A 21,778-nucleotide genomic window follows, 5' to 3' on the forward strand; every position below is an offset into this window, starting at 1 on the left:
CCTTCTCCAATGCATGAAAGTGAAAAGTGAAAGTGAAGTCACTCAGTCGTGTCCGACTCTTTGCAACCCCACGGATTGCAGCCCACCAGGCTCCTCCGCCCATGGGATTTTCCAGGCAAGAGTACTGGAGTGGGGTGCCATTGCCTTCTCCATGATACCTGGTTAGGGAACTAGATCTCACATGCCATACTAAAGATTCTGCACACCATAACGAAGAACAGAGATCCCATGTGCTCCAACTAAAACCCACCAGTGCAGCCAAATAAATAAATATTACCCCCCAAAAAATACCCCAAAAGAAATGAAAATACACATCCACACAAAAACTTGTACATGAATGCTCATAACAGTATTATTCATAATAGCCCAAAAGCATAAACAACCAAATGTTCATCAACTGATTATGGATAAATAAAATAGGTAGTATATTCATCAGCCAGAAAAGAATGAAGTATTAATGTATGCATAGTATTAATACAATGTAGATGAAACTTGAAAACATTACAGGAAATGACAGAACCTGGTCACAAAACCACATACTATAATATTCCATTATATGAAAAGTTTAGAAATGATGAATCTATAAAAATAGTAGAGTGGTGGTGTACTCTTGCCTGGAAAATCCCATGGATGGAGGAGCTTGGAAGGCTGCAGTCCATGGGGTCGCTGAGGGTCGGACACGACTGAGCGACTCCACCTTCACTTTTCACTTTCATGCACTGGATAAGGAAATGGCAACCCACTCCAGTGTTCTTGCCTGGAGCATCCCAGGGACGGGGGAACCTGATGGGCTGCCGTCTATGAGGTCACACAGATTCAGACACAACTGAAGCAACTTAGCAGCAGCAGCAGCCTAGGGCTGAGGACGAGGTGAGATGGGAGCTATTGCTAATGGGTAGGGGGTTTCTTTTGGGGGTGATAAAAATGTTCTAGGGACTTCCCTCGTGGTCCAGTGGTTAAGAATGGTAGCCTTCCAATGCAGAACTAAGATTCAATCCCGAGTCAGGGAACTACGATACACATGCTGCAGTGCACTTAAGTCTGTGTGTTGCAACTACTGAGCCCGACCGAGCGCACTAGAGACCCGGCGCACCGCAACCAAGATCGACTCAAAGCAGCCAAATGGTGGTTTCAGTATATTCAGAATGGTTTAACCGTCACTCTAATCTATGGTTTAGAACATATGAAAAAATATTTATTCAAATACATAAATACAGTCTTAATATTCAAAATCTTAGAGTGATGGTTAAACCATTCCGAATATACTAAAACCACTGAATCATATACTTTAAATGAATAACTTTCATGGTATGTGAATTACAGCTCAGTAAAGACATTTGGAAAAATCACTGACTTTGTTAACAACCACTGAACAGTGGAAGTGAAAATCAGATTAGAACGGGTTCGTAAAGGAGAGGCAAGGAGGTGTGACAATGGAGGGAATGGGGTGGTAACTTAAAGGGGACCTGGGCCAGGGGAAGTCTGCTGTTTTAGAATGCTTTGGAAGATGACTGCATACTAAATGAAATCATCCAAAATGAAAGACAGATACTGTGGGAGAGAGGGCGTGACCAAAGGAGCAAAGCTCTCAAGAAGGCAAGAATGGATGAAGTGCAATCCAGACATGGAAATCCTGACCTGATAGGATGTGGCACATTTCCTTAGTTGGAAAACGAAAGAAGAAAATGGATACAGATGTAGGTAGGTTTCCAGATTTCTTAGTAGGAAAATAAGAGAATCCCCATCTAATGGCTTGATTCCACCATAACTTATTTATGCTTACAGTGTGGAAGGCACTGTTCGTGCTCAGGTATACACAACCAAAAAAGACAGAACTCCCTAACTTTGGAGCTTACATTCTAGAGGATGGTTTCTCAACAAAGTATGAGGCTAGACTGGTAGTTCTCCAATTGTTGCATGGATCAGAATCACCTCCAGGGCTTGTTAAAATACAGATTTTTTGGGCCCCATCCTCCGTTTCTGACTCAGGAGGCCTGGAGCAGGGCTTGAGGATTTTCTTTTCTAACATGTTGTGGTGCTGGAGAAGACTCTTTGAGAGTCCCTAGGACAGCAAGGAGATCAAAGCAGTCAATCCTAAAGGAAATCAACCCTGATTATTCACCCAGAAGGACTGATGCTAAAGCTCCAATACTTGGCCACAGATGAGAAGAGCCGACTCATTGGGAAAGATCCTGATGCTGGGAAAGACTGAAGGCAGGAGGAGAAAGGGAGAACAGAGGATGAGGTGGTTGGATGGCATCACCGACTCAATGGACATGAGTTTGAGCAAGCTCTGGGAGATGGTGACAGACAGGGAAGCCCAGTGTGCTGCTGTTTATGGGGTCACAGAGTCGGGCGCGACTTCGTGACTAAACAGCAGCGGCATGTTCCCAGCTGATGCTTATGCTGCTAGTCTGGAAACCACATTCTGAGAACCACTAGGTTAGATCATCAACTGAGTGGTGACCGCAGAAAGCATGTGGGGAAAAGGGATGAAGAGAAAGTAAATGTGAAATATCATTCAACAGTGCTAAGAGACTGTTTGAAGTTTGAGACACTTTTTAAAATTAAATCAGTCCTTCTGCTTCTATAATCATAGAATAGGTAATTTCTCTACCTGTGTTCATGTGCCATATATAACATTTGTGGGTAAAAACAACTCTAGTTCATCAAGATTTGAAGTTTTGCAAGGTGAGTACTATTAAGCAGAGATATGGAAGTTGAGCAACTTTTAAAGGATATGATTACAATGTTAGACCATGGACTCTAAGTTGGCTAAGAAAGAAAGAACAGATATGAGTTGTAGATCAATGTGGTCCAAATGCAATTAAAGAACTGTAGTGGGAATACTTGGACACATAATCTAAAAGGAAAGAATGCTGTAGTCTGAGAACAAGATACTTGCATGTATGATTTTGGAGCTGGTGCAATTTTTATAACAAGGTTTAGGTGGGACCAAGAAAGTGAGTGGCTTAGAAATAAACAATATGGCAAAGTTCACATCCTAAGTCTCCAAGAAAACTTTGAAAATTTTGTTTATCATTCATCAGTATTTTTCAAATTGTAGATTATGATCCATTAGTGGGTAATTATATCAACTTATGAATTGTGAGCCACATTTTTTTTAAAAAAAGGAAATAGAATAAGGTACAGGAGGTAAGGCTAAGTATTCCAGATATATATTAGGGAAGTATATACCAAATCCTGATTATGATGAAAAAAATTGAAAGTTACTACGTTTTAACAATCATGAAATAAATTGATGACTTTCCCTGAAACACACATACTTTATAAACATTATTACCAATTATCCTTTCATGCTTATCTGATTTTTCTTGATGAGTCAAAATCTTCCTTCATAGATCTAAACTCTTTTGTCAGCATTGCTTGTCTTTACCTTTCATCATGCTTTAGTTTGATTAACTGGACACATTTAGATATTTTGCCTAAATGGACTCTTAGATATTTATAACACTTACTTGGTCCCTTGGCTATTTTAAAATTTATGTTTTAAAAAAATCTGAAAATCTTGCTTGCAATCACTTCCTAGAGTTCACCCTAAAAGGATATCTTTTTTTTATAGTTATTAAACTATCTGGATCTTGGTTCACTAAAGCTAAGAATGTGAAAACTTCACAGAATAAGGCAAGAACCATTAGTCTCATTTATGTGTCACCTGCAATACATTTTTAGACACAGTTAATGCAATTTTTTACTTTTTGTCAGACAGAATGAAAATATTTTCAGTGAAGTAGGGAAGAAGATTAGCTGACTAATACCTAGACATAAAACATCAAGCTAGACACCTCACCCACATCAGCTATTCCAACATGTCAAAAAGCTGTAACACTTAGCATGAATAAGTTCTTATGGTTTTGATTCTGAAATGAAAGTGATTATTTCTGAAAAATCAGAATTGCAAATATATTTTAAAACATAGTCACATCAGAGAAAATTTGATCAACTCTTTATCATTAAAGTCTGTCATCTTTAAGAGAACTACCAAGAGCAACTAATATGATAATAACATAGCAAACCAACGTTTCCTCATACAATATTTGAAAGACCCCAACACAGAAGGCTTTAGAATTTGAAAGTTTGGCAAATGTATTATATAACAAACAACAGAGGAAGGTCAATAATCAAGGCAATCTGGGGAACTGGGGTTTCAAATGTTATGTTAAGAACATTGCTGAAGAAGAGTATGGTTACAAAATTTTTAATTTTTGCAGTGTGTGTCATTTTGGGGGACTGGCTCTTTTAAAATCAAATTAATCTTAAGGCCCTTCAGATCCAGTCAAAGAACATTCTTTTGCTATTTAAAAAATTAATTAATTTGAGTGTGTCGGGTCTTGGTTTCAGCTTGCAGGATCTTTCACTGTGGTGTGTGGACTCTCTAGTTGTGGTGCATGGGCTTAGCTGCTCCATAGCACGTGGGCTCTTAGTTCTCCAACCAGGGATTGAACCTGTGTCCCTTGCATCTCAAGGTGGATTCTTAACCACTGGACCACCAGGGAAGTCCTCTCTTTTGCTATCTACTTATATTAACAGATATTTCTGAAGTGCTTACAATTTCTATCTCAATTCACATCCTGCAAACAAAGGAAATATGTTTTATACATTTCAATTTGTTACTTTCTTGTTCTGAGAATCAAAGTACAAACTTTATATATTCATAGATAAAAATAAAATCTTTTCTGTTTTATGTCTAAATCATATACAAGATATATGCATAATCACTTTTTGAACAATGTTGAAATATCATTAATTAGGGGTCTGGTTAATTTTTAAGCTTAATCACATACGTAATTCCAGTTCATGGGAATTCCCTAGAGGTCCAGGGGACCTCGTGCTCTCACTGTTAAGGGCAAAGTTGAGGGCCTGGTTTCAATCCCTGGTCAGGGAACTAGGATCTGCAGATCATGTGGATAGGCAAAAAAAAGAAAAAGAAGGAAAAAGTTTCACTTCATTGAAGTTATCTGTCAATCAATACATGAATTCATATTTGGATTTCTCTGTATACTGACTTTTTCAACACTATATATTGTGAAGCAGAAATCCAGCTCTATTAAGTTTAATAAACTGAACTCTGTAAACAAAGCACAGGGTCTTGCTTTAAATAGCTCAGTTGGTAAAGAATCCACCTGCAATTCAGGAGACCCCAGTTCCATTCCTGGGTCGAGAAGATAGATCCAATGGAGAAGGGATAGGCTACTCACTCCAGTATTCTTGGGCTTCCCTTGTGGCTCAGCTGGTAAAGAATCTGCCTGCAATGCGGGAGACTTGGGTTCAATCCCTGGATTGGGAAGATCCCCTGGAGAAGGGAAAGGCTACCCACTTTCACTTTCTTTTTTTTTTTTTAAAGATGATAATATTTTTTAATATTTATTTTAATTGGAGGCTAATTACTTTACAATATTGTAGTGGGTGTTGCCGTACATTGACATGAATCTGCCACAGGTGTACATGTGTTCCCTATCCTGAACCCCCCTCCCACCTCCCTCCCCATCCCATCCCTCAGGGTCATCCCAGTGCACCAGCCCTGAGCACCTTGTCTCATGCATCGAACCTGGACTGGCGATCTGTTTCACATGTGATAATATACATGTTTCAGTGCTGTTCTCTCTCACTTTCACTTTCTTCAGACACACAAAAATAAAACACAGATTCACAGTTTTCCCTGTTGCTCATATTGGCTAGTATCATCTTTATCCTCAGACTATTTATCTGAGTAGGTCAACGTTAATGCCTCAATTCGATTTCAGAAATAACCACAGCCCCAGACATGCTTGGTATAAGACTTTGAACTATAAAAATACAACTGTATTTACTGACCTTCAACAGTTCAGTACTTATCAGTGTTTATACTATTTTATTTTAATCAGCCTTTCCCCAAATTGGTCTTTTAAAAAGCTATACAGAATATCTGGGAGCAGTATTTATGGATGAGGCAGATGTTAAGTATTGTTATGGACTAAAAGTTCGTCTCCCCACCCTAAATTCATATGCTGAAATTCTAATTCCCAAAGTAATGATATTTGGAGGTGGAACCTTTGGGAAGGAATTAAGTGATGAGGATGGATCCCTTGTAAATAAGATTAGTGCCCTTATGAAAAAGAAATCCTAGAGAGCTCCCTTGTCCCTTCCACCAGGTGAGGACACAGGAAAATACAGTTATCTCTACGCCAGAAAGCATGCCCTCACTAGACACTGAATCTGCCCATGCTTTGATCCTGAATTTCCCAGCCTCCAGAAATGTAAGAAATAAATTTTTGTTGCGTATAAGCCCTCCAGTCTACAGTAATTTGTTAAAGCAGCCCAAATAGATGAGGATAACCATCATGTGCGCATGCTCAGTAGCTCAGTCGTGTCTGACTCTTTGTGACGCTATGGATTATAGCCCACCAGGCTCCTCTGTCCACGGGATTTTTAGGCAAGAATATCAAAGTGGGTCGCCATTTCCTTCTGCAGGGGATCTTCCCGACCCAGGGAATCAAACACGCATCTCCTGTGTCTCCTGTATTGGTAGGCAGATTCTTTACCACTGAGCCACCTGAGAAGCAAGACAATCATTATGGGAACTACTCAAATCACTATCATAATCAGTGGAGCACAGAGAAGCAAAACGTCTGTTCTGAGTAGTTTCTTATGCTCTAGATGAGCAATGATTTCCTTAGATTTCATTGCAGGACCAAGTCACAGAAGAATCCAGAGCATTCCTTTCACCTAAAGTGCTTGCAGGAATTTTTTTAAAAGATGAAGAATAATTAGGGATCACTACTGACTTTGAAGCCTGGACATAAACAGTTGCACACAAGCAAGACCTAAAATTTCTGTCAATTTGTCCTTTAATTGCTATTCACTCAGTATTCTGGACTGGAGAATTCCAAGGACCGTATAGTCCGTGGGGTCGCAAAGAGTCAGACATGACTGAGCAACTTTCACTTTCATTTGTTGGAGAGAGGTTTTAGCAGAAATATGAGGAGTTAGAAAGCTTGGTTCTAGTTCTAGCTGGGTAACCTGAGAAAAGATGCTTAAATTCTCTGGATTTTAGCTCCTCAATAGAAAAATTAAGACACTGAAATAAAATGACTGTGAAGTCTCTTCCAGGTTTAAAATTCTAATTCTATAATTCTATTCCAATAAGGTTTTGAACTTCAAAGATAAAACAAAGACAATTTAAAGGTATAAATCAACACACTTCAGATCCAAACAAATGTTTTTACATACATACACCAAGCAGAATGGAAATAAATTCTATGTATTCCTTTTGTAAGCAATATGGGGATACTCTCCTTTATGTACCAGGTGTCTTGGTAAAAGCTGAATGTATATTTATTTTGATAAATGCAATCAATCCTTGCAGTGAATCTACCAGTTAAGGGAAGAATCCCTAAGATTTTACATATTGTTTTCTTAAAGAGACATGCCTATTCCATAAACATCATATGAAATAATAGTTACCACCTGGTTATGAAGTTTTATATCTCGCTGCCTCGGGCCTTCGTGGTTGCACAAGGGCTTTCTCCAGCTGCAGCGTGCCAGCTTCGCACTGCGCGGCTTCTCTTGTGGCAGAGCGTGGGCTCTAGGGTGTGCGGGCTGCAGTAGTTACCACGCACAAGCTCAGTAGTTGCGGCTAGCTTTATATTGAAAACAAAAGAGTACTTTTCCTACCTCTTTAAAAATGTTTATTTACAAGAGCTTATTATTCTTTCTCCACTTTATAGGCTGACATGAATCCAGTCCAATTTTTTCACTAGAGAAAAGGAAAGGAGTCAGATTGGAACTGAATATGAAAGCTGGCTCTCTTTTAGGACTGTATATTGCCATCTTGGTATAAAGCATGAACCAATAGCCAAAGAAGATTATTCTAGCATAAAATATTTAATTTTCATTTATTTTCAAATATTTGGGTGGATAAGTTTTGTTAGATGGACAGGATAGTATTTTAGTCGGATCTTTTCCCCGAGTTGTCTTGTTAGTATCTTCTACTTGCATGATAAGACAATACACATTTTAAGACTGCACTCTGAATTCTTGCTACAAACCAAGTCAGGAAGCATTTTCCTCACAATGCCAAACCTACACAAATCACTAAAGACATTATTAGATAAATTAGAGGTTTAAAAGTACATCCTTCCTGACATTGGCAACGTGGGCGTCGGCAAAGCACCCACAGCTGTGTTTCAGCAGTCTTGGCAGAGCGTTCCTAAGGTACTGAAAATTCTGGAAGGTGCAAGTTTCCATCAGTTAACTCTAAGAGAGACTTGTCTAGAGCAGCCTCATCTCAGCCCACATATCATGATGCTGTCTACTCAATAGGCCCTTGCTAGGGTGATAACAGGTAAACGTTAAATTTCTGATCATTCCCCTCCCCCAGGTTAATCATATGTATTCTAAATCTAGAATAAAACATTAAATTAAAATAAAGAAGGCAAATTCTCTACCAGACTTGGTATTCTTTTTCTTAGTGGCCCAAATGGAGTTAAAATCAGGATTGAATTTTTTCCTCTTTAAGCTATTTTCTTCCTTTCTATAACAACCTCTAGGAATACCACCTGGAGTCAGCTGATTATAATGCCCACACATCACAGATTCTCTTAGTGAGCTTTTCTGAATATAAATAATGTTAACTACCAAATGACTAGCTCCTGAAGTTCTGGGTTTGAGGTTCTTACAACAGAAATTTCATTCCCCACTGTTGCTATCAGTGTTATAGTTCTAACAACCATTTGTTCACTCTGAACAGGTTGATATTCAAGCAAAGCCGAGAGTACCCTACGCTTTCTGTGCGTAGCAGTCCAGGTGTTACACAATCACCGAAGATCAAACTAGCACGAGTGTCATAGGACCACAAAGAGAAGACGGCCTACAGTAACTCTTCTGTCACTACTCTTCCTCGACCAAAAGGAATTACATTGTACAAGTTACTGAAACTTGTCCACATCACCAGTGTACCTTCTAGAGGCTAACTCCTACAGTCTAGTCTCGGGTCTGACACACTTTAGAAGTATCTGACTGCTGACTATTCCCTCTGCTTTGATACACTTCCTTTTCTAGGTTTCCAGAACATCACACGCTCCTACATGTTACTCACAGGATTCTGTCTTCTCAATCTATTTGATGGTTCTTTGTCTTCTTCCTGCATTTGGAATTCCTTTTACCATGTTGTACGTCTTTTCTTCTTTTTGCATAGACTTTATCAATTTTTAGTATACCATATATATATGTTATTTATTATGTTTATCATTTATTTTAGACTTTATTCTTCTTCCCACTAGACTGCAGATTTTGCAATTTATTTTTGTTGGAGTGTAACTGCTTTACAATGTTGTGTTAGTTTCTACTATATAGCAAAGTGAATATGTATACATACATCCACTCTTTTTTGGATTTCCTCCCCATTTAGATCACCACAGAGCACTGAGCAGACCACAGATGTTTTGGTCTACTTTTTGTCATTGACATCTAATGCCCACATCTGTGCCTGGCACACAGTGATCAACACTATTTGCTGAATAAATACTGAATAAATAAGCTTCTGTCTTCCTGATTTATATATGTTTAAGCCATTCCCTAACTTCTCATAATGAATGTTCCAAGAATGGAGAAAATCAATACATTTTACACGAGTATTCCACAAAACATGATGTTGAATTCTTACATGTAGGCTATGAAACTTGGGCTAGTATTAGTGAGCAGGTGATAACTATTGGCAAAGAGGAACTATGGTCATATTTACACTTTTGCTGTCAACTCAAATAACTGGTTTATGCTGACACTTCATTTATAGCTGTCTTTAGCCCCCTTTCACTAAAAGATAATATATTCAAAAATTTAAAACATGTATGGCTTTTTAATAGGAGCTAAAGACTGCAGCCATGAAATTAAAAAATGCTTACTCCTTGGAAGGAAAGTTATGACCAACCTAGATAGCATATTCAAAAGCAGAGACATTACTTTGCCAAGAAAGGTCCGTCTAGTCAAGGCTATGGTTTTTCCAGTGGTCACGTATGGATGTGAGAGTTGGACTGTGAAGAAGGCTGAGCACAGAAGAATTGATGCTTTTGAACTGTGGTGTTGGAGAAGACTCTTGAGAGTCCCTTGGACTGCAAGGAGATCCAACCAGTCTATTCTGAAGGAGATCAGCCCTGGGATTTCTTTGGAAGGAGTGATGCTAAAGCTGAAACTCCAGTACTTTGGCCACCTCATGCGAAGAGTTGACTCATTGGAAAAGACTCTGATGCTGGGAGGGATTGGGGTCAGGAGGAGAAGGGGATGACAGAGGATGAGATGGCTGGATGGCATCACTGACTCGATGGACGTGAGTCTGAGTGAACTCCGGGAGTTGGTGATGGACAGGGAGGCCTGGTGTGCTGCAGTTCATGGGGTTGCAAAGAGTTGGACGTGACTGAGTGATTGAACTGAACTGACTGAAAATTGAACCAGTATTTTTATTTTCTAAGTTTGTCACTCTCAGACTGGCTTGCTGCATTTTTTAAAAATATAATTTTATTTATTTTTGGCTGTGCTGTGTCTTAGTTGCTGCACAGGCTTTTCTCTAGTTGTGGCAAGCAGGGGCTACTCTCTTGTTGTGGGTGTGTGGGCTTCTCATTGCATGGCTTCTCTTGTTGTCAAGCATGGGCTCTAGGGCACAAGTTCAGTAGCTGTGGTGCACATGCTTAGTTGCTCCACAGCATTTGGGATCTTCCTGGATGAGGGAGTGAACCCATGTCTCCTGCACTGGCAGGTGGATTATTTACCACTGAACCACCAAGAAAGCAGGTACTCCCAAACCCCTCAGGCTATGCAAACAGCCAAGGAGGGCCCCAGGCTCACCAATCAGGAGGTCAGCAGCAGCCCCATGGCACCTCCTGGGTTGAACAGGCAACCTACCCTCCCAGTGGGCCTGGCCCACAGCCACTGCACAAGGCACAGCCTCACACCAACCGGGCTAGAGGCCAGCCCTTCCTGCTAGTGCCCCACAGCAGTCAGCTCATCCCAGCATAAGGGCCCATGCAGCCCACACAGGGAGCACAGCTACAGCATATAACTCTAGTAGCCAGAGGAGAGTGTACCGTGGGGTCTCCTAAAAAATGCCATTTTTCCGAGATCAGGAAACATCATCGACCAATCTAACAGAAAGAAATAAACAGATATTTGGGCAATATGAGGAGACAGAGGAATATGTTTTAAACAATGGAATAAGACAAAAACCTCAGAAAAAGATTTAAATGTGGAGATAAGCAATCTATCCAATAAAGAGTTCAAGGGAATGACCATAAGGATACGCACCAAATGTGGAAGAATGAAAACAGTGAGAATTTAAACAGTTAGAAGGGCTAAACAGAGCTAAAGAACACAGTAACTGAAATTTTAAAATACACTGTAAGTAATCAATGGTAGATTAGATTATACAGAGGAATGGATCAGCAATCTGGAAAACAGATTATAGAAATCACCCATCTGTGGCGGATTCATTTTGATATTTGGCAAAACTAATACAATTTTGTAAAGTTTAAAAATAAAATAAAATTAAAAAAAAAGAAAAAGTAATTTTAAAAAAGGCAGGATAGTCTATAAGAGACCTCTGATAAAACGTTCAGCATACTAACATTCATATTACAAAGGTCCCAGAAGGAAAAGAAAGAGGGGCAGAGAAATTATTTGGAGAAATAAGAGCTGAAAACGTCCCTAACCTGGGACAGGAAAAAGATATCCAGGTTCAAACAAGATGAACCCAAAGAGATTTATACTAAGACACATTATAATGAAAATAGCAAAAATTAGAGAGAAAAGCAACTAGTGAGATATAAGGAATTCCCATAAGACTATCAGCTGACTTTTTAAATGACACTTTGCAGGCCAGAAGGCAATGACATGATATACTCAAAGTGATAAAAGAGAAAATATAACAACCTAGAATACTCTACACCTGACAAGGTTATCATTCAGATTTGAAGCAGAGATAAAAAAGTTTTACAAACAAAAGCTAAAAGAGTTTAGCACCATTAAACCAGCTTTAAAAGAAATGTTTGAGAGACTTCTGTAAGCAGGAAAGAAAAGGTCACAACTAGATATATCAAAATTATGAAGAGAAAAATCTCACTGGTAAAGGCAAACATACAGTAAAGGTAGAAGATCAGTCACTTATATAGCTAGTAGGAAGGTTAAAAGACAGAAGTATAAAACCAGCTATATCTACAAGTAGTTAAGGGATATACAAAACAATAAGATGTGAAATATGACATTAAAAGCATTAAATGTGGTGAGGGGAGTAAAAATCATTCATAAATATGAATGACTATTTTAAGGTGATGATCTCAAGTTCAAATGCAGTCTAACCACCCTACATTTTTACTCCCCTCATCACATTCAAAAAATGAATGATTACTTTAAATTGATATATATATGTAAGTGTATATATATATTACAATTGATTATTTTAAGTTGATCTTTATAAACACAGACATACACTGTTATATATGAACTTCCTAGTAACCACAAACCAAAAACCTACAAAAGACACATATACAAAAAATAAAAAGGAATCCAAACAAAACACTAAAGATAGCCATCAAATCGCAGAAGAGAGCAAAGAAGAAAGGAACAAAGAACTACAAAAACAAGAAAACAATCAATGAAATGGCAGTAAGTGTAAGTACATACCTATCAAGAATTATTTTAAGTATAAATACATGCTCCAATCAAAAGACACAGGGTGGATGAATGGATAACAAAACAAGACTCATATATATGTGCTGCTTACAAGAGACTCATTTCTAAAGACACACATAGACAGGTCTAGGGCTGGATGCCCTGGCAGCGGGCAGCTGGGTGCTGCCACCTTGCCATACCGTGGGAGCCGTGTGCCCATCGCCCGCGTCCTGCAGCCATGCAGCCTTGCACCCTCCGCTTAGGGCAGTCCTGCCCTGCTATGGGATCAGTGAGGCAAGGGCCAGAGTCGGATGCCCAAGATGGTGATTTGTTATGTGGCTGTGAATTATTCCAAGGGCAGAGCAAGGACTCAAAATGTCTGATCCAGTTATTAAAAACTGTTCAGAAGTATATCTGGATCCCCCACTAAATAGTCTTTCCCCAGTGGTGAACAATTCACCAAAGAAAGCTCCACAAGGCTGGGGGATCGGCATGGACTACTCAAGCTGACGGTCATGCCTTCCATCTCCCACCTCACTGAGAAGAGGGAGGCTGGTCAGCCATAGCTGCACCAGGAGAAAGGATACCAGAAAGGCCTCAGGGGGGTTGAGGGCACACGTGAGTAAAGCAGACAGGAAAGAAGCTGCACGGTCATCAACAACCTCAAGTGAAAACCCAATGGCCAAGCCAGAGTCCTGCAAGTTGAACTGGGCGGCCTTGTAGGGTAAACTGTACCCAGGGCCAGCCCAGAAGCCACCAGTCAGAAACTGGAAGTACTCCAGAAGGCAGTCTGGCCATCAAAGCGTTAGTCAGTGAGGGAGAAGCAAACACGTCTGCTGCAGATGCTGGCGATGAGAACACCATGTCCCCTGACAGGCCTGGTAGATAAGAGTGGCATTTCCACGGATGATTTTACACCCCCCAGGATCTGGGGCATGCAAATTTATTGGCTCACTTCTTTCTTATAGTTTCTCCTCTAAGCACAGTGGAAAGAGGCTGTCTGTCCCCTGAGAGCCTGTTAACTGAGAGAGGCTGGAGAGAGATGTGGCGCCTGGCTGAAGCGCAGTTAGCCTGGGGGTCCGACAAGGGCTGGGCACAGAGCCCCGTAAGTTTATCACTCCCAGCAAAGCCTCAGAAGCCCTCCCAGCGGGCCTCTCCCTCTCCAACAGATGTCTCCCTGAAGCCAGGCGTGGAAGCTGCACTAAGTGAACACAGTGACACCAGTCCCCTGTTTACCAAGGAGGTGATCCTGGCAGCATTCACTTTGCTGTACTCCTACTTCTCATCCTGGCAGAACAGAAACAAAGGGTACTGCCTGTGGGAGCAGGCAGAGAAGAACAGCAAGCTAAAAACCCTGTGACAGAGAACAGCTACTCAGCCAGCCAGGTGTGCAAGCGGCAGGAGAATCTGGACCAGTTGAAGGCAGTAGGCTTCTCCTCCCTGAGCAGGCTGCTGTCCTCAGCCCTCACCCTGTGGTCAGTATCCGTGCCTCGAGGCTCCCACACTGCCTGGTTATTATGAGGCGCGGTTCCTGCTACGCACTGATGGCCTCTGAGCATTTCTGGGTGTTGCATGCTCCCTGCTCTCTCTGCACAGGCTATGACGGTAGCTGTACCTTGCAGAAGAAGAGCCCAGGTTGGTGAGCTTACCTCACTCTCTCCAGGGCTGAGACAGAAGACATTCTACATCAGCTGGGAAAGCAGAACTATTCAACAGGGGAAATCCCTTTGTATTACATATCTCACATAAAATCCTAATGAATTAGCATCTAAATGTAAAATAAAATAGATACAGTAAACTATTAGAAAAATTATGGGAGACTAAAAATCATGGGAAGATTTTTCATTTATGTTCTAATGAACATCCTTTAAGTTAAATTCATTTTGAACATTAATAATAATTTCTTTAAAATAAATAAAACCACACACAAAGAATGTAGGTAAGGGGAAAAAAAAGTTATTCCACATGAATGAAAACAAAAAGAAAGCTGGAATAGCAAAATCAATATTAAAAAAGTAGACTTTAAAAGAAAGCTGTCACAAAGACAAAAAACATTACATAATGATAAGGTAATCAATCCAACAAGACAATATAGCAACTGTAAATATATATGCATCCAACATAGAAGCACCTAAATACATAAGCAAATATTAACAAAATCTAGGGAGAAACTGAGAACAATACAACAATAGTAAATAACTTTAATACCCCACTTATATCAATGGACAGATCATACAGACAGAAAATCAATAAAGAAACACTGGCCTTAAATGACACATCAGATCTAATATACCTATTAGGAGTAGATATACACAGGACAAAATGGGCAGAATACCTATTATTTTCAAAAGTACATGAAATATTCTCCAGAACAGACCACATTGTAGGCCATAAAACATCTCAATAAATTTAAGAAAAGTGAAATCATATCAAGTTTCTTTTATGACCAAACTAGGAAACTAGAAATCAACTATAAGGAAAAAAACTGCAAAAAAACAAGTATGTAGAATCTAAACAACATGCTACTAAATACCTGGAAACAAAAGAAAATGGACACACAGCGATTCAAAATCTACAGGATGCAGCAAAAGCAGTTCTAAGGAGGAAGTCTAGTGATACAAGCCTACCTCAGGAAATAAAAAAATCTCAAAAAAAGCCATCTAAACTTACATCTAAAGAAACTACAAGAAAAACAAAGAAAAATCAAAGTTAGTAAAGTAAACAAATAATAAATATCAGCGCGAGCTTCCCTGGCGGCTCAGCAGTAAAGAATCCACCTGCCAGTGCAGGAGACACGGAATTGATCCCCTGGTCCGGGAAGATCCCACATGCCGTGAAGCAACTAAGCCCATGTACCACAACTACTGAGTCTGTGTTCTAGAGCCTGGGACTCACAACTGCCAAGCCCATGTGCTGCAACTATGGAAGCCCTCACACCTGAAGCCCATGCCCTACAACAAGAGAAGCCACTGCAAAGAGAAGCCTGTACAACTAGAGAGTAGACTCCGCTCATGACAATTAGAGAAAAGCCCGTGCAGCACCAAAGACCCAGCACGGCCATAAGGAATACAATTACATTAAAAAATAATAAAATCAGAGCAGTAGTAAACAGAGACTAAGAAAAGACTGATGAAACTAAGAGCTGGTTCTTTAAAAAGATAAAAAAAAAAACAAACTGATAAACCTTAAGCCAGACTCACATCAAAAATAATAAAATACCTGAGACCAAATCTGACCAAGGAGGAGAAAGACTTGTACTCTGAGAACTATAAGATATTGATAAAAGAAATGGAAGACAATACCAACCAATAGAAAGATACACTGTGCTCATGGATTGGAAGGATTAATATTGTTGAAATGACCATAACACCCAAGGCAATCTATAGATTAAATGATAACCCTATGAAATTATTAAGGGCATTCTTCACAGAACTAGAACAAAGAATCCTAGTATTTGTATGAAAACACAAAAGATCCTGAGTAGTCAAAGCAATCTTAAGAAAGCAGAAGAGAACTGGAGGCATCTCATATCCTGATTTCAAGCTGTACTACAAAGCTACAGTAATCAAAACAGTTTGGTGCTAACATAAGCAGACACACAGATCAACAGGACAGAATAAAGAGCCCAGAAATAAACCTATACTTATATAATCAGTTAATCTATGACAAAAAAGGCAAGAATATACAATGGGGGAGAAGCAGCCTGTTCAACAAATGATGCTGGGAAAATTGGACAGCTACATGAAAAAGAATTAAATCAAACAACTTCCTCAAACATATACAAATATAAACTCAAAATGGATTAAAGACATAAATATAAGATCTGAAACCAAAAAACTCCTAGAAGAAAACATAGACAGTACACTCTTTGACATTGGTCTCAACAATAGATTTCTGGATATGTCTTCAGGCAAGGGAAGCAAAAACAAAATTAAACAAATGGGATCATATCAAACTAAAAAGTTTCTGTACAGTGAAGGATGCAAAATGAAAAGGCAGCCTTCTGAATGGGAAAAGATATTTGCTAATGATATATTCAATAAAGGGTTAATATCCAAAATATAGTTAAGTCCCCTACAAACAAACAAGTTCCATTCTGAGAGGATGTTTGTAAGTCAAATTTGTTCCTAAATCCAACCAAGCTATCCAACCAACACAACTGATTATATAACAACTTACTATAATAGGCTTATAATATTTTTCACACAAATAATACATAAAAATAAACACACAAAATAAACATTTTTAATCTTACAGTATCTCAAAAAGTACAGTAATACAGTACAACAACCAGCATACAGGGGCTGGCATCAAGTGAACAGGAAAGAAGAGTTACTGACTGGAGGAGGGAGAGGAGGTGGGAGATAGCAGAGCTTAAGGACTGTCAACATAGAGGAGATAGAGGGCAAGCTGCAAGCTCACTTATGCCTGATGCTGATGGCACAGGTTCTGGTTCCTCGCTGGATTCAACTTTATCTACCCTCTTGAAAAAATGGTCCAGTAATGTCTGGATAGAAGCTCCTTTTTTCTTGTCACAGATGACACAGTAGCACTGGACTGCATTCTGAATGGCTGCTACTTCGTGTACCATCCTACGTTTGGGTCCTGTGCCCCCAAAACTAACAGTGCCTCCTCATATAAAGAAAAACCCCTTGTCATTTCCTGCATTGTGAAGTCTCTTCAGTTTTTCAGCTACTTCTTCTTCTTGTCTCTCTTCATCCTTTCTCTGGGCCTCCAATTCAGTCAGGTCTTCATTAGTAAGCTCCTTAGGATGCACAGCAAGGAGTTCAATGAGTCTTTGAAGATCCAGCTTTTGCAGATTTAGCTCCAGCTTCTCACTGAGGATCACTAAGTTGCTGATGACCACGTTCCAGTCTTGGAAAGTTCATAACCCAAAGGTCTGCATGAAGGGGACTTACTGTACACAAAGCACCCAAACAACTCAACATCAAAAAAAAACCAAACCACGTGACTAGACATTATAATGGGCAAAGGGCCTGAATCAACATTTCCCCAAAAAAGACAGATTGATAGCCAATAGACACATGGAAAGATGTTCAACATCACCAGTAATCAAGGATATATACATCAAAACCACAAAAAGATACCATCTCACACCTGTCAGAATAGCTATCATCAAAAAGACCACAAATGACAAGTGTTGGTGAGGATGTGGAGAAAAGGAAATCCTTGTGTACTATTGGTGGGACTGTAAAATGGTACACCCACTATGGAATACTGTATGATGGTTCCTCAAAAAGTTAAATATAGAACTGCCATACGACCCAACAATTTCACTTCTTGGTACATAGCTTTAAAAAGTACTAATCTGAAGAGACACATACACTCCAAAATTCACTGCAGCATTTTTTACAGTAGCCAAGACATGGAAACAACCCAAGAGTCAGTCAAAAGATGAACAGATAAAGAAGATGTAGTGTATTAATACAATGGAATAGCCATAAAAAAATAAAATTTTGCCTCTGCAACATAAATGGATGTAGAGGGTATTATGCTAAGGAAAGAAGTCAAACAGGAATACTGTATGATTTCACTTATACGTGCAATCTAAAAAAAAGAAAACAGATTCATTGATACAGAGAACAAACAGGTGGTTGCCAGAGGGGAGGAGAAGGTTGGGGCTGGGTAAAAAGATAGATGGAGGGGATAAAGGGGTAAAAAAAAAATCCTTCAGTTATAAATAAGCCATGGTGATGCAATACAAAAATAAGGAATATGGTTCAACAGTATCATAATAACTTTGTATAGGGACAGATTAAGGTACTACACTTAATGTGATGATCATTTCATAAGGCATGCAAATGTCAAATCTCTGTAGTATACCTGAAACTAAAAAAATATTATATATCCAACTATATATATTTATTGTTGTTCAGTTGTTCAATCACATCCTACTCTTTGTGACCTCATGGACTGCACACAGCATGCCAGGCTCCTCTGTCCTCCACTACCTCCCAGAGTTTGCTCAAATTAAAGAAAATTTGAGCTGTTGTTCAATAGCTAAATTGTGTCTGACTCTTTGAGACCACATGAACTGCAGCACGCCAGGCTTCCCTGTCTTCCACTATCTCTCAGAGTTTACTCAGATTCATGTCCATGATGCCATCCAACCATCTCATCTTCTGTCGCCAACCCCCCTCTCCTCCTGCCCTCAACCTTTCCCAGTATCAGGGTCTTTTTCCAATGAGTTGGCTCTTGGTATCAGGTGGCCAAAGTATTGGAGCTTCAGCTTCAGCATCAGTCTTTCCAGTGATTTTCTTTAGGACTGACTGGTTCTATCTCCATGCAGTCCAAGGGATTCTCAAGAGTCTTCTCCAGAACCATTGTTTGAAAGTATCAGTTCTTCGGCACTCAGCCTCCCTTATGGTCCAACTCTCACATCTGTACATGACTATTGGAAAAACCATAGCTTTGACTATATGGACCTTTGTTGGCAAAGTGATGTCTCTTCTTTATAATATGGTGTCTAGGTTTGCCAAAGCTTTTCTTCTAAGGAGCAAGCATCTTTTAATTTCATGGCTTCAGTCACTGTCTGCAGAGATTTTGGAGCTAAAGAAAATAAAATCTGTCACTGTTTCCACTTTTTCCCCATCCATTGGCCATGAAGTGATGGCACCAGATGCCATGATCTTCGTTTTATTAAAGACCAGGGACTTTACTAAAATGAAACACAATTATTCTCTGAAACATAACCAGAAATAGAACCCTATTTAATGATTTTAACATTACACATCACTATTTCTAGATATTACTTTAGGTCATAAGCTATGACATCTACATTTTGAATGCAATATTGACATAACAAAATATCTATTTTTCACAAAAAAATGATAAAAGTAGGTACAATCTTTTGAGCTCTTACTACTTACCAGCTAATGTACTAAATTCTTTACATCTTTTACTTTGTTTAATTCTCACCATAACACTGTGAAACAAGGTGTTTCTGAAATTCCTAACTGAAGAAACTGATGATTAGAGAGCTTAATAGTAGAGCCACATTTTAAATCCAGTTGTAAAGTCTTGAAAGCTATATTATAAACCTCTAATAGTTAACTGTTTATCCCAGGAACACATGATAATAGAAAGATTCTATTAAGAAAACAGAGATAGCTTCCCTGGTGACTCTTGCCAATGCAGGAGACACAGGTTGAATCCCTGATCTGGACAGAGTCCACATGCCACAGAGCAGCTAAGCCCACGCATCACAACTAACAAGCCTGAACTCTAGAGCCCGGGGGCCACGACTCCTGAGCCCATGGACTTCAACTACTGAAGCCCACAAGCCCCAGAACCCGTGCTCCACAACAAGAGAAGCCACCGCAATGAGAAACCCACTCACCCCAACTAGAGGGTAGCCTCTGCTCTCTGCTACTAGAAAAAAGCCCACACAGCAATGAAGACCTAGCACAGCCATAAATAAATAAATAAAATAGAGATATAAGATAATTTGCTAAAGGTTATATAGCTTATCAACAACATGGTGACTATAATAAACATATTTTCTGAATTCCAGTCCCTTAATCTAATTTTTTCATGAACATAGCTTATGTCTTTATTCATTTAATTAAAATGTAACACATACCACATTCTTGTTTAAAAAAAAAATTAAAGAATACTTACGTATTTAAAGTAAAAATTAAAGGTAAAAGTAATCAGTTTGCTATATCCTTCTAGATTTTTTTCTAAGTGTTGACAGACAAATAGAAAAATATAGCTTTGTTTTGAATTTATTGTAATATAAATGAAACTATATATGTACTATTACAAAATGTATTTTTCCCTTAGCAATATGTTTTACAGAATTTTCCATGCCAGTGAACACACACAAATAGAAAAATTATTTTAAGCTGCTACAGACTGTCTGTATCGAGGATTATTTATAATTTTTAATACCATAAACAATGCTTCAAAGAATATTATTACATCCCTTTTTGTGTATACTGTGCAAAGATATATGATCCATTATTTGTTAAATTACTTTAGAAGTGAAGTGAAGTGAAGTTGCTCAGTCATGTCTGACTCTTTGCGACCCCATGGATTGTAGCATACCAGGCTCCTCTGTCCATGAGATTTTCCAGGCAAGGACACTGGAGTGGGTTGCCATTTCCTTCTCCAGGAGATCTTCCCAACCCAGGGATCGAACCCAGGTCTCCTGCATTGCAGGCACATGCTTTACCATCTGAGCCACCGGGGAAGTCTCAATTACTTTAATTTTAAATAAAATATTGTAATCACATATAAACTTTTTAAAGTAAAATTGAACTAAAAAGAGTCAAGATGAAAGACAGAAAACCCTTACCCATTGTCTTCTATGCTACAGGACTACCAGCCTAGTCATTCTCCTGTTTCCATATTTCTAAAAAATGTTTATACTGATATTTCTTAATTTATCAATACTAGATAGCAGATATATTCTTCCCATGGTAGAAGAGGTATTAGTTCTTGACTTATCAATTATCTATATCTTTTCTTCATAATGAAGATTTACTTTTTCTCCTCAGACACATAACTCCCCTTTCCCCCATATTTGGTTAAATCAGTAAGTTTTTTAAAATTTCAGATATACAAATAGTGTGAATTTCTGAAGCATATACTAAGACCATAACTCCTTTCTTGTACAACTTTTTCACTCTAGAGTTGATAACTGCTTCATTTTTTTTCCCATTTGCTTTCTTTTCAACATACCTACCAATAGTATTTTTTTCCCAAATGCTCCAACACCACTCTGGCACATGATTCAATGATATTTTCCATATGTTCAAGCAAACCAGCTCCTGTTTTTCTTTCCTGGAAAACACCCTGGGCACTATAGTCTTGTACAAACGGCACCCTGGGATTTTCTTATGGTGCTCTTCTATGTTCAGCTTCCCACTGTTTAGATCCCTCATCTTCTTTTCTTATTAACTTGGTTTTTAGATTATGTGAGAGGACATTCTCTGTAGTTTTATCACTTTCAACTCCCTCGAGCATCCTGCCAGTTCTTTTGAGCCATATAATATCTACAGTATCAGTGATTATAATACATAAACTCTGTCCTAGGATAGTTCAGTTCAGTTCAGTTCAGTCGCTCAGTCGTGTCCGACTCTTTGCGACCCCATGA

General features: G+C 39.0%; 2 protein-coding genes and 1 pseudogene across 3 annotated transcripts in view; 2 read left to right on the top strand and 1 right to left on the bottom strand.

Annotated features, from left to right (window-relative positions):
- Positions 1 to 8,864, top strand: part of TRIM37 (tripartite motif containing 37) — a 181,719-nt gene extending 172,855 nt beyond the window's left edge. For both annotated transcript variants that reach the window (XM_025281190.3, XM_025281189.3), the window contains one exon: positions 8,750 to 8,864. In XM_025281190.3, the coding sequence (XP_025136975.2) occupies positions 8,750 to 8,849 (100 nt within the window). In that variant the 3' untranslated portion in view covers positions 8,850 to 8,864. The remainder of the gene's footprint in view (positions 1 to 8,749) is intronic.
- PPM1E (protein phosphatase, Mg2+/Mn2+ dependent 1E) overlaps positions 1 to 21,778 on the bottom strand; it is a 217,434-nt gene that overhangs the window by 29,055 nt on the left and 166,601 nt on the right. The gene's annotated exons all lie outside the window — the stretch shown is intronic.
- On the top strand, positions 12,804 to 14,280 carry LOC112583919 (annotated as a pseudogene).

The sequence above is a fragment of the Bubalus bubalis genome, chromosome 3 (assembly GCF_019923935.1).
Source record: "Bubalus bubalis isolate 160015118507 breed Murrah chromosome 3, NDDB_SH_1, whole genome shotgun sequence".
Lineage (NCBI taxonomy): Eukaryota > Metazoa > Chordata > Mammalia > Artiodactyla > Bovidae > Bubalus > Bubalus bubalis.